Here is a 14,614-nt window from a genome sequence, read left to right as displayed (position 1 = left end):
TTTTGACACAAGCAGACCCAGAAATTCTGCAAGCAAGTCTTTTTGTTGTGTGTAGAGGCTGTTTAGTTTATTAGGATAGCGCTGAAGTGTGTTTTCAAACGGGGCTATGGTTATGCCACGGCTGTCTGTGGCCGGGACTCGCGTATTACTTGTTTCTGTGTGTGCAGTGCACTGCGCCGCGGTACCGGCTCTCGGTCTCCTCCTCGATCCGTCTCCTCCTGCAGTTCTCTTGAAAACCGCCCCTCCCAAAATGGCTACCCCCATAAAGCAGACAGTTTTTCAAGGATGCCAGAGGAGGTGGTGGCCTGCTCTAGCATCTTTAAAAATTATCTGCTATTAGGGGGCAGCCATTTTGCGATGCTCCTTTTTCATTAGCACTGCAGGAGATGGAGCCAGGAGGAGATCTGTGCTGCGGGTCCCTCAATGCGGCAGTAGCGGCAGCATGCAGAAGGGTAAGGGGGGGGGGGAGGGGTAAATGGGGGGAGGGGTAGAGTGGGAGGGGGGAGCAGTGATGCCAAAATCGGCGCAGGGGGGGGGGGGGGGCGGCGCATATTTGCTAGTTACGCCACTGATTATAGTTTAAATATTGTAAAAACATACAAATACTGTATATAGCAACAACAAAAACAAAGAATAGAAATATTCAAGATAATAGAAAACATTGACTATATAGTTATTCCAAATTAAATGTCAAAATACAGTAAGGGAATTAGCCACAGCATGCAATACATCCCATTTTTTTTAATTAAGTTATATTTTCATGCACCACAATAAAACTGAAAAAAAAATAATGATACTTCTAACAAAACATAATAATATACCATTTGCAAATACGCTCTACTTTTTTGCTACATATTCTGAAGTTTCCCTCTGGTGAACGTGATGTTCATTATAAGAGCCGCACTTATATCTGCAGCTAATGTACACAAGACTGGGCCATTGGGAATAAAAAATAGATACTGTACAACTTAAAAAAAAAAAATAACTGATTGGACCATTGTGAGTTGTTTTAATCATTAAATGTATCATCTTAAAACAAGATTAATAGCTATAACTATAAACTGATAGAGTTCATTATAAACATGTTATTTCTGTCCCTAATTATAGAATTCTCTCTTTTAATTTATTTACTGCTTAGATGTATTTACTCTTACGCGAGATATCAGCAAATCTTCCACAGTTCATTTTGTGCTGTAATCGTGATATTGGGCCAACAGTTCTACTTTGAGCAAATTGATTCATAAATCTTTCATTAACTGGTAAAAAAGTAATTTAAGAAGTTAGTTATGAAAATTGTTTATATATGCAATAGTATTCCCAGTACTGTGAGATGTAATGATATTAAAAGTGAGGAATTGCTCGAACGTATAGTGGCGGAAGGATATAGGTTATGGCACTCTGAGGTAAATAGGTTATGGCACTCTGAGGTAAATAGGTTATGGCACTCTGAGGTAAATAGGTTATGGAATTTTGAGGTACTGTATACAGGTTATGGCACTGTGAAGTCAATTAAAATGGTCCTTGTAATTTGTAGATGGTGTATTATTCCTTATAACGCAATATTTCAAGTTGGGCACAAAAATCAAGTAATGGAACCCACACATCAGCAATCATTCACATGGTTCACAGATGCTGTGTGTCCATGATTTATCAAATCTACATTCTACCAATATGCGCCCATACACTGCAGATACAGGGCCAGGTGCACTAAGCTTCAAAAGTGATAAAATGGAGAGTGATAAATAGCCAGCCAATCAGCTCCTACCTGCCATGTCACAGACTGTGTTTGAATAATGTCAGGCAGGTGCTGATTGGCTGGCTGTTTATCACTCTCCACTTTATCACTTTTGAAGCTTAGTGCATCTGGCCCATAGTACAGTGATTCACAGATCATATTCTTCCAAAGATCAGATCTGTAGCTCGTAAACGTGGCCATTTGTAATAGTTTAATACTAGTAATAATCTACAAATCAGCTGATTGCTACCATACTCTCACAATCTACGCCCCTGTGTCATACGAAGGCATATGGGGACCACCAGGAGTTTCCCCTGTGGTCAAGTCTGCCCATGTACAGCCCTATCTGGACTATGAAATCAACATGTTGGACAAGATGATTGTTGGGGTATGGATCATTTGGTTGACCATAAATTGGTCAACAGTCATTAGGTCAACACCACTAGGTCGTCATGCTGAAATGTTGACATGGGTATAGGTCAACATGGGACAAGGTCAACAGATCATTAGGTTGACACAAGCATTAGGTCGACATGGGCTAGGTCGACAGTCAAAAGGTCGATATGGGGTTTTTCATTGTTTTTTTTGCATGAATGTAGACAGTCGACATGGACACAGGATACAGTGCACCGTGTCCCATGTCGACTTAGACTCATGTCAACCGTTCAGCATGTCGACCTAGTGGTGTTGATCTAATGACTGTCGACCTTATGCTTGTCCACCTAATGACCGTATCCCGATTGTTGAACCCCATTTTTACAATCGTCTGCAAAATACACAATTGCCCCAATTGATCCTAGGCAAACCATGTTGCCATAAAACTAGGTAAGCAAATACCTTTATATTTTGAAAGCAAGATAAACACCGGCTGCTTTTCCATGTTGTCCACAAATGCCGAGCAGCTTTTATTACACACTGCAATTTACTATTCAGTTTGGACGTGCTTTCCTCGGTGTACATTTTACATCTGCCCCATCTGCAGTGCGGCATGTTTATGCCAAGGTACAGTATATATTTTCTTGCTTCTTTTTTTGATAAAGGTCCAATAGCTCCCAGGTGAATGGGTGATTACAGTAAGAAGGTTAGAATTTTGACGCGTTTCTTGGGAGATCTACCTGTTTCATCAGAGATGTGCACAATACAGTAGCTTGTAGCCGATTTATTTCTGTCCGGCAGGTGGCTCCTGAGTAAACCTTTGTTTTCGAAGAGATGTAGATAGGGACCAACATTTTTGCTGCATCTGAGCTATTTTTTTTTATTTTGCTTGCTACGTGTTGTGGATTTGAAGGGCTTTTTTGTCACATTGTTTATGGATGAGACTAAAAGCAATGCTATTTTCAATGTTGTTTCCCAAAGCTAATTAAATCTCCAGCCAATCTCCAACCCAACATCTCCTGTCTGATACAATGAGTTTAAAAAGCTAAAACTCATTGTTAAATAGTTGCAACTCAGTATCTGTATACCGTGTATGCTGTGGTGGTGGTGGCACTGTTGTGCCATGTTCCGCTTACCTGCTGTGTGGCATTGTTGTTAGTGACCAGCTCATATATGGGGACTGTCTTTGTCACTTCTAGAAGTACTGGCTCAGGAGGCGCGTCAGGGCTTGAGGTGACGTGGCACAGCTGACAGTAGGAGGAGCATCGGCCGCGGCTCTGGCACTCCATGCGCAAACCTTGTACCAGCTGCCTGGTGCCAGTGTCCAGGAGACTGGTGATGTATTCGGGAAATGTCAGCACTTTTGGTTCTCTCTCCCGCTCCTCCGACTCATCTGATGGGGTATTTCCTGTGGATTAATGTATAATTAGATGGGGCAGCTTATGATTAAGCAGTGAAATGTGTACTCTGTTGCCATGTTCCAGTTGGTCATACATGCTTTAGAATACTCTATGTAATGTATGCAAAAAAAAAAAGCTACTGCATAACCTCTTAGGCCAATACGCGTGATATTCCGTAGTTCAGTTGGTTCCTTTTATTACTCAATAATAATTTACCAGCCCAGGGGAAAAGTATATATGTGTCTGTTTAACTGTACTACACTAATTAAAGTAATTGTTGATTGGCTGTAATATGGGTGGGGTATGGGTCATAGGGTCGACAAAACTTAGGTCGACAGTCATTAGGTAAATAGATTAAATATGCATTAGGTTGACATGGTCTTTAGGTCAACACATGCATTAGGTCGACATGGAAAGGTTGACATTAAAAAGGTTGACATCCATTTTTCAAGATTTTTGTGTCTATGTCTACTTAAGTAGACATGGACACCGTATAAGTGTACAGAATCGCTCGCCATGCTTCGGGGCTCGGTGCCTTGCTACAATTGGCACACTATTATATTCTCACTCTGTGCCAACTTGCATAGTAAAGTATGAAAAACCACCTTTTTGGGGAAAAAAAACCATGAAAAACTCATGTCGACCTTTTCCATGTCGACATAATGCTTGTGTCGATCTAATGACCGTGTTGACCTAACTCAAGGTAGCTCCTGCACAACTGAGCATTCCAAATCCACTCCATATCTCAGTTTAAACCCATTTCTTCCGGTATAACAGGGGTTAAAGTGGGCCGGAACGCGCCGGAACTGAGTTCCGGCAGTTCAAATTGAAGCCGGAACTCAGTTCTGCCTCCTTCAGCCAGCCTGCTGCTGCTGCCTCCCCGCCGAAAATCCTGTATCTGGATCTCTCAATGCGGGGACGGGGGGACGCGCTGATGCACCGATGCGGGTGTCAGTGCCGCGAGACTGTCTATGTGCCCCGCTGGGCGCTCACAGTCACAGCCGTCTGTCACAATAGAGACTCTATTGAGTGACAGGCGGCTGTGACTATGAGCGCCGAGCGGTACACAGCGCCGGGCGGGGACTGGCCTGACTGCCTGGTAGTGCCTCCCCCTCCTGCTATTGGGATTGGCCACCCAGGGGACAGAGGAGGGACCCGTGCTTATGCGCAGGCTGTCACTCAGACAGATTGGCAGCAAGCTAGTGCGGATGCTGCCCCGCTCACCACTTGCTGCCTCCGCCGGACACTAATTCCAGTACCCCCCCGCCGGGAGCCCAGCCAGGAGTCAGACAACAACTATTACCCTGAGTGAGTCTGCTTCTGTGGCCTGAGGGGATGGGGGGATGGGTCGAGTTTTGGCGGGCCTTTTCTCTGGCGCCATTTTCTATCTTACTGCGCACTCAGTCTGCTTCTCCTCCACCTCCTGCTCCAGAGTCCAGCCTCAGGCTATGTGACCATAACCTACCTACCTAACCTGCACACTGCTGCCTCAATCTGGTGTATCTATTTTGTTGGTGAGTTAGTGTACTTACTACTGACTGCACTGCAGCTGTTATCTCAGTGATGTGGGGCCTGGGGAGCAGCAGTATGTTGTATAATGTTGTGTCATTGATGCCTGGGGCTGGGCTGGGGGACTAGTCTAAAACCTTTCATTTGTCCAATTTTTTTTTGCATACTGTATTTGTATTTCTGATGCTGGCTTGGAGTGAGATTACATAGATGGGGCTGAAAGTAGTGTATATCACTGAGACCAGGAAGAGGGGGAGGTGGGTGGGTAGCTCAGGTTGGTTGCTAAGGGGGATGGTGGGGTAGTGTATGTTACTAGGGCTGAGGAGGGGTAGGGTGGGTCATGCTGTACCTCACTGTGGGGGGGGGGGGGGGGGTGTTTCATGTATATGATACAGATACTCCATCTGCCTAATTTATCACAGGCGCCCGCCAGATCCTCTCAGTGGCACTGTCTGGGATAGATCGGTGAGAGTGGTGCTGTATGTACTGAATGTATGAGGGTGGTGGTGTAAGTACTGTATAAATGTATGCATGTATGAGGGAGGCGGTGTATAAATGTATGTATAAGGGTGGTGTAAATGTATGCATGTATGAGGGTGGTGGTGTATAAATGGATCTGCATGAAGTTGGCTCTTCGGCATCCCTGAACATAATTCTCTTTGTGTCTGACTGGTTCTGCCATGTGTGCTGTATAATTCCACTGGCGCCGCCATGTGTGCCTTATCAGTCCAGGGGTGCCGCCATGTGTGCCTTATCAGTCCAGGGGTGCCGCCATGTGTGCCTTATCAGTCCAGGGGTGCCGCCATGTGTGCCTTATCAGTCATGGGGTGCCGCCATGTGTGCCTTACCAGTCCAGGGGTGCCGCCACATGTGCCTTATCAGTCCAGGGCATCTGGCTTTTTTTTGTTTTTTTGTTATTAAAATCATTTATTTGATTTTTTTTTTACTGCAAGTTTGCTGTTAAGTGTGCCATATCTAGTGTTCATTCTAGCACCCGCCATATTTGAAAACCCATGCAGTTCCTTTTACCTACCTGGGGTGTTGCTGTTTGCAGTAGTGCTTCTAGCACAGTGTGGTCTGTATATCAGTGATATGCAAACCACTCCTGTGCTAGAAACACCACAGCAGACAGCGACACCCCAGACAGGTAAGAGGAACTGCATGGGTTTTCAAATATGGCGGGTGCTAGAATGAACACCACATATCATTTAAGGGGTGCTGCCATGTGTGCTGTACAATTTCATGGGTGCTGCAAGGTGTACTATATCATTTCAGTGGTGCTGCTAGGTGTGCTATATAATTCCAGGGGTGCTCCATGTATGCTGTATCAGTCCAGACACCCATAAAACGCAGGGCATTCCCATAGGTGAGCCCTGTTCCCGCTGTCCTGTTTGGCCCTCCCTCCTTGAAGCTAACAGCACACATCGGAAACGCACCAAATTTACCTCATTCTGAGTGAACCTTAATAAGGCCCTTAGTGTGTTTTAAATGGGTGATGTGTATTTTATTTATTTGTGGGTGACTGCTAGTGTTTTAAAAGCTATATTGGGTGTGTAATACCTATGCATACCCACACAAAGGGTAAGCTGTATTGAAGTCCGAGTTTTGTGGTAGTGTGGGATCCTCATACTGCGTGGATATAATTTAAAGTCCAACAGCAAATGGGTAAACAATGAATATACTTAAAGGGGTGGAGTTATGGGTGTGGCTTCGGTCAGGTGGGAGGTGCTAGGGGTGTGGCCCACAAGGGTGGGTGTAGAGGGGTGAGTTCCACCACCTCCCTTGGACCACTTTAAGCACTGATAACAGTATCCCTTCATCTTACAGCACTGCCCTAGTTCCGTCCTATCAGCATGTCAGATCTCTATTATTCACCCAGTCCTCTAAGCTCTGACCTTCTAACTTCAACTCGCTTTTCTACCCGTTAGCACCTCCTCTACTGGCTTATTTCCACACTACTTTAGACAAGCACTAATCTCCCCAATCCCAAAGAATGCATCATCGGAACCACCCAATCTTTTCGACTACTACCCTGTGCCCCCAAACAACCTGTTACTTACCTCTCTGATTCCCTTCTCATCTCCCTGAAACCGGCTTCTGCACCCAACAATCCACTGAGAATGTTCTTGTAAAAGGCGATTAATGATTTACTTACAGCAAAGTCTAATGATAACTTTCACCCTCCTGGCTCTGTCTGTTGTTTTTGACAATTCTGGTCACTATCCTGGACTGGACACCTTAGATATATTGCCGGAAAACACCATTTTCTTACCCAAGGTATTAACAAAATACTCATCCACTCATTACTTCATCACAACTTCAGCCTCCTATTATCTGGCATTCCCCAAACCCTTATATTCCAGCTTTAATCCATCTGCAGCTCCAGGCCTCCACATAAAAAAAGGCCCATGATGATTGCCAGACTGTCACCAGCTGGCCACATGGCTGGCCATAAATCATAAGTATTACAGTTGCATTTTTATGTTACACAATTATACAATTTTTGTACTTTTATATAGTTAGGGAGACATTGGGGCGTATAGTGTATGGGTTCCACATGCCTACACGGCATTGGCCTCACCTCCTCCACTTCTCATAATAGGCCCTTGAACAATTCCAGCTCCAGGCAAGTCTCTTAATCCACCCCTGTCCTTCTTCAATGCCTCAGCAAGAGTGACCAGCCTCTCCCGCTGCCCCACATTTGCTGCATCACTGTGCAGATAATGTGAACTGACCCATCATGCCCTCCAGAATCCATTTCATTCACTTCTCATACAAACACTACAATCCCTAGGTCTTAAAGACACAGGGCCAGATTCTCTAAGCTTCAAAAGTGATAAAATGGAGAGTGATAAACAGCCAGCCAATCAGCTCCTATCTGACATTTTTCAAACACAGTCTGTGACATGGCAGGTAGGAGCTGATTGGCTGGCTGTTTATCACTTTCCATTTTATCACTTTTGAAGCTTATAGAATCTAGCCCACAGTCCTTTCCTTGTTCTCATCCTACCTATCTAACACTCCTTTAGTGTTCATTTCTCTGATTCCACCTCCTCTTCGCTACCTCTATCAGTTGGAGCACCTCAGGGTTCAGTCTTAGGTCCTCTACTTTTCTCACTCTATACCTCATCTCTTGGTAATCTAATCAGCTCTTTTGGATTTCAGTTTCATCTGTATGTGGAAGATACTCAGCTCTACCTATCCTCCCCGGACCTGTCCCATCTGTATTGGGCCGTGTCTCTGAATGCCTTTCTGCTGTTTCATCTCGCCACCTCAAACTGAATATTTCTAAAACAGAATTACAGTATTTATATTTCCACCAAGTTACCAACCAGATATCAGAAATAGCTGTTGAGAATATGACAATCACTCCTACCACTCAAGCTCACTGTCTAGGTGTCATTCTTGACTCTGAACTTTCCTTTGTTCAATCTGTCTCGAAATCATGCCACGTGCACCTATAAAACATATTCAAAATTTGCCCTTACCTAACACAAGACACAGCAAAAACTCTAATCTATGCTCTCATCATCTCACGCATAGATTATTGGGTACTTATATGTTAGTCGGGCTCCCGGCTACGCTTGGCTACGTTCTCACCGTAGCCATTGTCGGGCGCCCGACTAACATATAGGATTCAGCAGGCTGGCAGCGGGTGGGCTTTGAGCGGGCAGGCGGCCAGTGGGCTGCGGGCAGCGGGCGGAGGGGGGAGCATTATACTTACCATCCACAACATCCCCTCCGGCACTCGTCTCCCCGCATCGCGGCCGCCATGACAGTTCTCCTTGGGTACGCTATTAGTGTAGTCCCCGCTGGGGGAGAATCAGGTGGCTAATAGCGTACCCGGGGAGAACTGTCATGGCGTCCGCGATGCGGGGAGACGAGTGCCGGAGGCGCCGGGGACATCATGGAAGGTAAGTATAATGCACACTACACACACACACACACACACGCAAACACCCACTAACATCCACTAACACAGTCATATACACACACACAACACCCACAAACACAATCATATGGCCACTATCCACGTCATACCCCCAGTGTCCATGTGGGCGTGGAGTTAATTTTATAAAGTGTGGCGAGCGCAGCGTGCCACCGAGCCCGAAGCGTGGCCACACTTTATAAAATTAACTCCACGCCCACGTGGACACTAGGGGTATGACGTGGATAGTGGCCATATGATCCATTATGTATTAGCTGGGCTCCAGTTACGTAATTTGCGTAATTTACGTAGTTTACGTAGCCAGCATAGTGGTGTATTGGTATTCTCAATACACCACTACGCAAACTACGTAATGGGCGCCCAACTAACATATAAGTACCGATTATTGCAATAGTCTCTTTATTGGCCTTCCCCAATACAGACTCTCACCAATACAGTGCAGCTGCATGGCTAATCTTCCTAGCCAGACGTTCATCGTCTGCAAAGCTACTCTGTCAGTCACTTCATTGGTTACCTGTATCCTACCGTATTCAATACAAAATTATTTTACTTACACACAAACCCATAAACCAAATGACAGCAACATACATCTCTTATCTCAAAATATCTTCCAACATGACCTCTTCGCTCCTCGAAAGATCTACGTCTCTCATCCACACTCATTACTCGCTCACATTCCCGAATGCAGGACTTTCCTTGGGCTGCACCCGCTCTGTGGAATGCTCTCCCAAGCACTCCAGTCTCCAAACCTACAAGTGTTCCCTGAAAACTCACCTCTTCAGGCAAGCTTATCAAATTCCAGAACCAGCTACTTAACTTTCGTATACCATTCCTATCTAACCACATCCCCACTGTACAGTCCATTATCTTTCTTTTTCCCATTTTCCATCCTCCTGACCCCTGGCCAAACTGCTGGGCCACCTTATTATACAGCACACCAGGAACCTTGGCATTCTGGTGGAACTAATGCCTATTTCCCTATAGATTGTAAGCTTGACTGTAAATACTCAGTTTGTTGTATAACTGTCTCCTATTATAAAGTGAAATGAAATATGCTGAGCTATATAAGAAACTGTGAATGAATAAATAACATCTAACTACCTCCAAACCTGCTCCTCAGTTGGTCACTTCCATCTATATGGATGTCTACCGCATGGCTACCAGGTATGGAGTTCCTTATCAGGCCTGATCAGACTCTCCTACAGCATTAAAATGCTCTCTACAAGAGCCTCTCAAGCCTGCTTCTAGGGAAGGGTGAGTCCTGCAATTGTACACGGCACTCCGACCCCCGCTGCCACTGGCAGCAGGGGTCGGAGTGCTGTGACTGGGGCAACAATGGTACTCTGATGCCTGTCGGGGGTTCCCTCTTTTGGATGCCAACATGGTGATCAGCATCCTTACCACATTCATTCATACCACATTCATTCATATGTATCTCAAATAGAGATGTATAGATAATAATGATGTAATATTAGGCCCATAATCCTTGATCCAACGACAAGATATGTACAGTTACATTTCTAGGAAGGTACAGGTTAAAATACATGTTCTACTGAGTTAATAAAAATCACGTATTCAGGTGATCTGCGAAATATATCAACATGTTTGTGCAAAACACTGGCTGTAACACAGCAATATTCTGCAGGTGTCTGCAGAAGTCAGCACAGTCCAAGACGTACGTTCAGCAGGGGCAAACAGCAGAACTAATTAAGTGTGAAGGCCTCATTGTGTTCCCCGTGTAGTTTAGCACATTTATGGAAAAACTAGTTGCACATGCAAATAAAATGCTGATGCAATAGTCAGAAATGAGACAGAGACAGATGCACAAGATGGAAGTTTTATTTATTCTGGGATCTGTCTGTGTTGAAAACAGTAAGACGTGAGATGTCTCACTGCTGGGTACCACGATTCAGCCAGATATTACAACTTAGCAGTATTGAGGCAAATAACCAAAAGTCTGTCGAAAGCAACACTTTTCATGTTGTTACACATGAAACTGCTTTTTTTTTTTTTTGTTACGTTTGAAAGTCGAAGAACACAGTTTAAAGATACACGGTAATCAAGATTCTTCATGGTTTGCATTTACGTTTAAGGGAATTATTTAGCAACACCCATTTTAGGGGGACACTGAAATATTTAGTGTCCCCTGGAGGCATCTACAGAGGACCATATCAGGATTTGGAGGTAGAGAATTATTTTTTCGATGGTAAAAGCAGCCACCATAGGTTTCTATGGGATGCAGTCACCATACCGGCGGTCGGGGATGCCAGCAGTTGAAATCCTGGCACTGGAATATGACCAGTGGCAGGAAGACTGGCACCTGGAATTAAAACATTGTTCTCAATGCCAATGCTGGAATCCTGATCATGGTCCTAAGTAGGCTGTAGGGTGGGGATATGATTAGGCTTTGGGGTGGGAAGGGTTAGAGTGCAGGAAGGAAGGGTAAGGGGGCAGTAAGGGTTAGGGTTAGGCACAAAGTGGTGAGGGTTAGAGTGCGGGAAGGAAGGGTTAGGGTGCAGTTAGGGTTAGGCATAGGGATGGGGAGGGTTAGGCAGAGGGATGGGGAGGGTTAGGCTGTGTGGAGGAAGGGTTAGAGAGCAGGAGGGGATGGGGAGGGTTAGGCACAAATGAGGAAGGGTTAGAGTTCAGGGATGTAAGGAAATGGTTAGGCACAAAGGGTGGAGGGTTAGAGACAAAAGGCTTAGGGTTAGGAGGAGGGATGGGGAGGGTTAGGCTGTGCGGAGGAAGGGTTAGAGAACAGGGAGGAATGGGGAGGATTAGGCAAATGAGAGGGGGGGGTTAGGTTTTGGTAGTAGGGGAGAGTTAGGTTTAGGGTAGACATAATTATCCACCACTTGTCAGGATTTTTAGCATCAGGATTCCGCTTTAAGTCATATGACCACCGGCATCTCAAACGCCAGTCTCCTCTATGTATTCTGTTTCTTTGGGGGTTGCATTATGTGATTGCAAAATTTACCAAGCTATGGAATTCTTTGCTCCAGTACTTTTTGGAGCCTTTGGGCTACTTTCCACAGAGTTTAACTGGAAATGAATCACAATTCAAACATAGCATACACCTCTTGGATGGACACTATGAGCGGCCGAGATCTCCTGAGATCTCAGATGGTGACACCTCCTAACTCAGGATGGGATGTACCAAGCACTGGCGGTACACCCACCACCCATTACAACAATGGGCTACAGCTTGATTTACCCTCAGCAATTGAGCTCTACCAGAGGGGGGGTGTAGTGCATTGGAAAATGCAGAAAAAAAACAGGAAGGGGAGGCAGGCAGACAGGGGTGACACACATGGGGCAGATAGTGAGTATGGGCAATGGGTTAGGAACAGAGCTGGATGGTGGGGAGAGGTACAGAATTCCAGAGATACTGTAGGAATGCATACAAATGTGTGGAGACGAGAGTAGGATGATGTACTTAGTTGGCAGGAGAGGTGGCATTTCTTTGTGGAACAGAGAGGATCAACAGTAGTGTGATAGGTGTGACTGCAGGGTGGTTGGGAATTTCTGCCTGTATTTTTAAAGCGGCAATCATATGCAAGACAACACAAGATATGTTTTACCTTGTTAATGATTGTTGAGGGCAGAAATCCCATACCAGTCAGCTCCTCACAGGTTATTACATATTGCCTCAGGTCGGAGATGTTACTGGGAGAGGGAAGGGTGAGTGCTTTTGTAAGTGAGTGTGAGATACTTGAATTGGGGTTGGAAGGGTAAGGGGAGGCAGTGTAGGATGTATAAGGGAGGCGAGGCAGATTTCGGGTCCATATGCTTGCAGCCTAGTGAGCAGGAAAGCACCGCCCGCCAGCATGCGAGGGGATGTGTACGCAAACACACCCCCTCGCATGTTGCCGCTCGAGAGAGATGCAACCATCAAATGATTTCTGCAGCCTTGCGTCTGAAAAGTAACTCAATACTTACTCTTCAGATGGGTGCTGTAGTCCAAATACGGGGCGGGCACTGATGTCATGTGTAACCTGCCCCACACTAGCATCACCACACCTGCATTCCCAGGGGAACACCCAGCATTTCTACGGGGAAGCTCATAAAATGCTGGGCATTCCCCTTCTCCCCCCCCCCCCCATTCTCTCCCCTTACTATACAAATGCCTTGAAGAGTGTGATGAAGGCATAGGCAAGCACATATCCGCACATGCGCAGCTTCCCCAACATCGAAAACGGGTCCGAATTCAGAGCCGAACGGATGGATCTGAATCATCCCCTTAGTACCTGTCGAGAGGAAGATGAACTGGGCAGCAGCACTGAGGAGGGAGACATGGTGCTTTATAAGTAAAGGTTAATAATGATGCTACTGTATGTATTATACTTTTGAGTAAAGTCTAAAAACCCTCTAGTGCCCAATACAAGCACTTCCATATATCTTGCCAATCACCACATTTAAACTATTCACAGTTTTACAATCTAGGCAATATTTAAGTATCATGTCACTCACTGATATACTCCATCATATTTCTCTGCCATGCCTCTCGCTTATGGGAAAGATCCTGAAATAAATGTGCACAGCTCAGTTTGTCAGAACCGCTAAATCAGATCAGCGATATATTCTCAGACCATTTACTGCCGCCACTAATAAGTGCAGCGCTGCCTCGTAGGCGCCCATTTAGTATGCACAGGAAGCGTCTCTCACTGATATTTACAGTACAATACAAACAACACTGCGCACATTGTACCCACAGAGGCTTATCCATAGGACGGTATCCCATCGACAGACTGAGCTTTGTCACTGGTGCCACATCATCTGATACCAGGATTAATGAGACAGGGCATAGTAGATAAAGCTAAGTACAGGCAATCCCACAGCGGCAGTGCATCCAGAATTACTGGCTTCTGAAACCTGGTTAAGGATTTATCCAGGGCGCCAATCCAGAGTTCGCGCTCAGTGGTTTATTTCGCAAAGGAGAATCATTTCTCCTAAACTTGTTAAAGAACAATACACTCTATATCAGTGGTTCCCAATCTTTTTTGAATCATGGCACCCTAAGGGTATAAAAATATTTTCACGGCTCCCCTAGACAACAGAAAAATGTATTAGATTGGGTTTATATGCGATTCCCAGGGTCAGTTATGTGTTAAAGACAGGATTTGCTTCTGTTTGTACATATTTTATTTTTGGCAGCCACCAGCACTGGTTTTGCACATAAATAATTAACCATAATTAATTTGAATTGGTCCTGGACCACCAGCCCAGGGCACCCCTGCAAGTGTCCCAAGGCACCCCAGGGAGCCACGGCACACAGTTTGGGAACCACTGCTCTATATGGTGTTTGCGAAATCTTCCATATGTACTGATAGATCACATTTAGTGACAACAAATGCCACAAAGCATGTCTCATTCCGGTATGGGCTGTTAGGTAGACGTGTCTAGGTCAACAGTTAACAGGTCGACCATTTTAGGTCAACAGTTAAAAAGTCGACTATTATTGGTCGAAAGTCAAAAGGTCAACACATAAAAAGGTCGTCTTGCTTAAGGTCAACATGGCCAAAAAGTTGACACAAACAAAAGGTCGACATGGAACAATTTCACCATGAGTTCTCCACTTTTTTTGGTGTCTATGTCGACATAAGTCAACACGGACACCGTATAAATGTACCGTGTCCCCTCGCATGG

At 45.2% G+C, this 14,614-nt stretch overlaps 1 protein-coding gene across 2 annotated transcripts in view; it reads right to left on the bottom strand.

The window, feature by feature from the left end:
• ASTN1 (astrotactin 1) overlaps positions 1–14,614 on the bottom strand; it is a 364,520-nt gene that overhangs the window by 47,192 nt on the left and 302,714 nt on the right. For both annotated transcript variants that reach the window (XM_083157262.1, XM_083157261.1), the window contains one exon: positions 3,247–3,518. In XM_083157262.1, coding sequence (XP_083013388.1) covers positions 3,247–3,518 — 272 coding nt within the window. The remainder of the gene's footprint in view (positions 1–3,246; positions 3,519–14,614) is intronic.

Source organism: Crinia signifera, chromosome 8 (genome assembly GCF_055691185.1).
Source record: "Crinia signifera chromosome 8, ASM5569118v1, whole genome shotgun sequence".
Lineage (NCBI taxonomy): Eukaryota > Metazoa > Chordata > Amphibia > Anura > Myobatrachidae > Crinia > Crinia signifera.
This window is presented reverse-complemented; position numbering and strand designations above follow the sequence as displayed.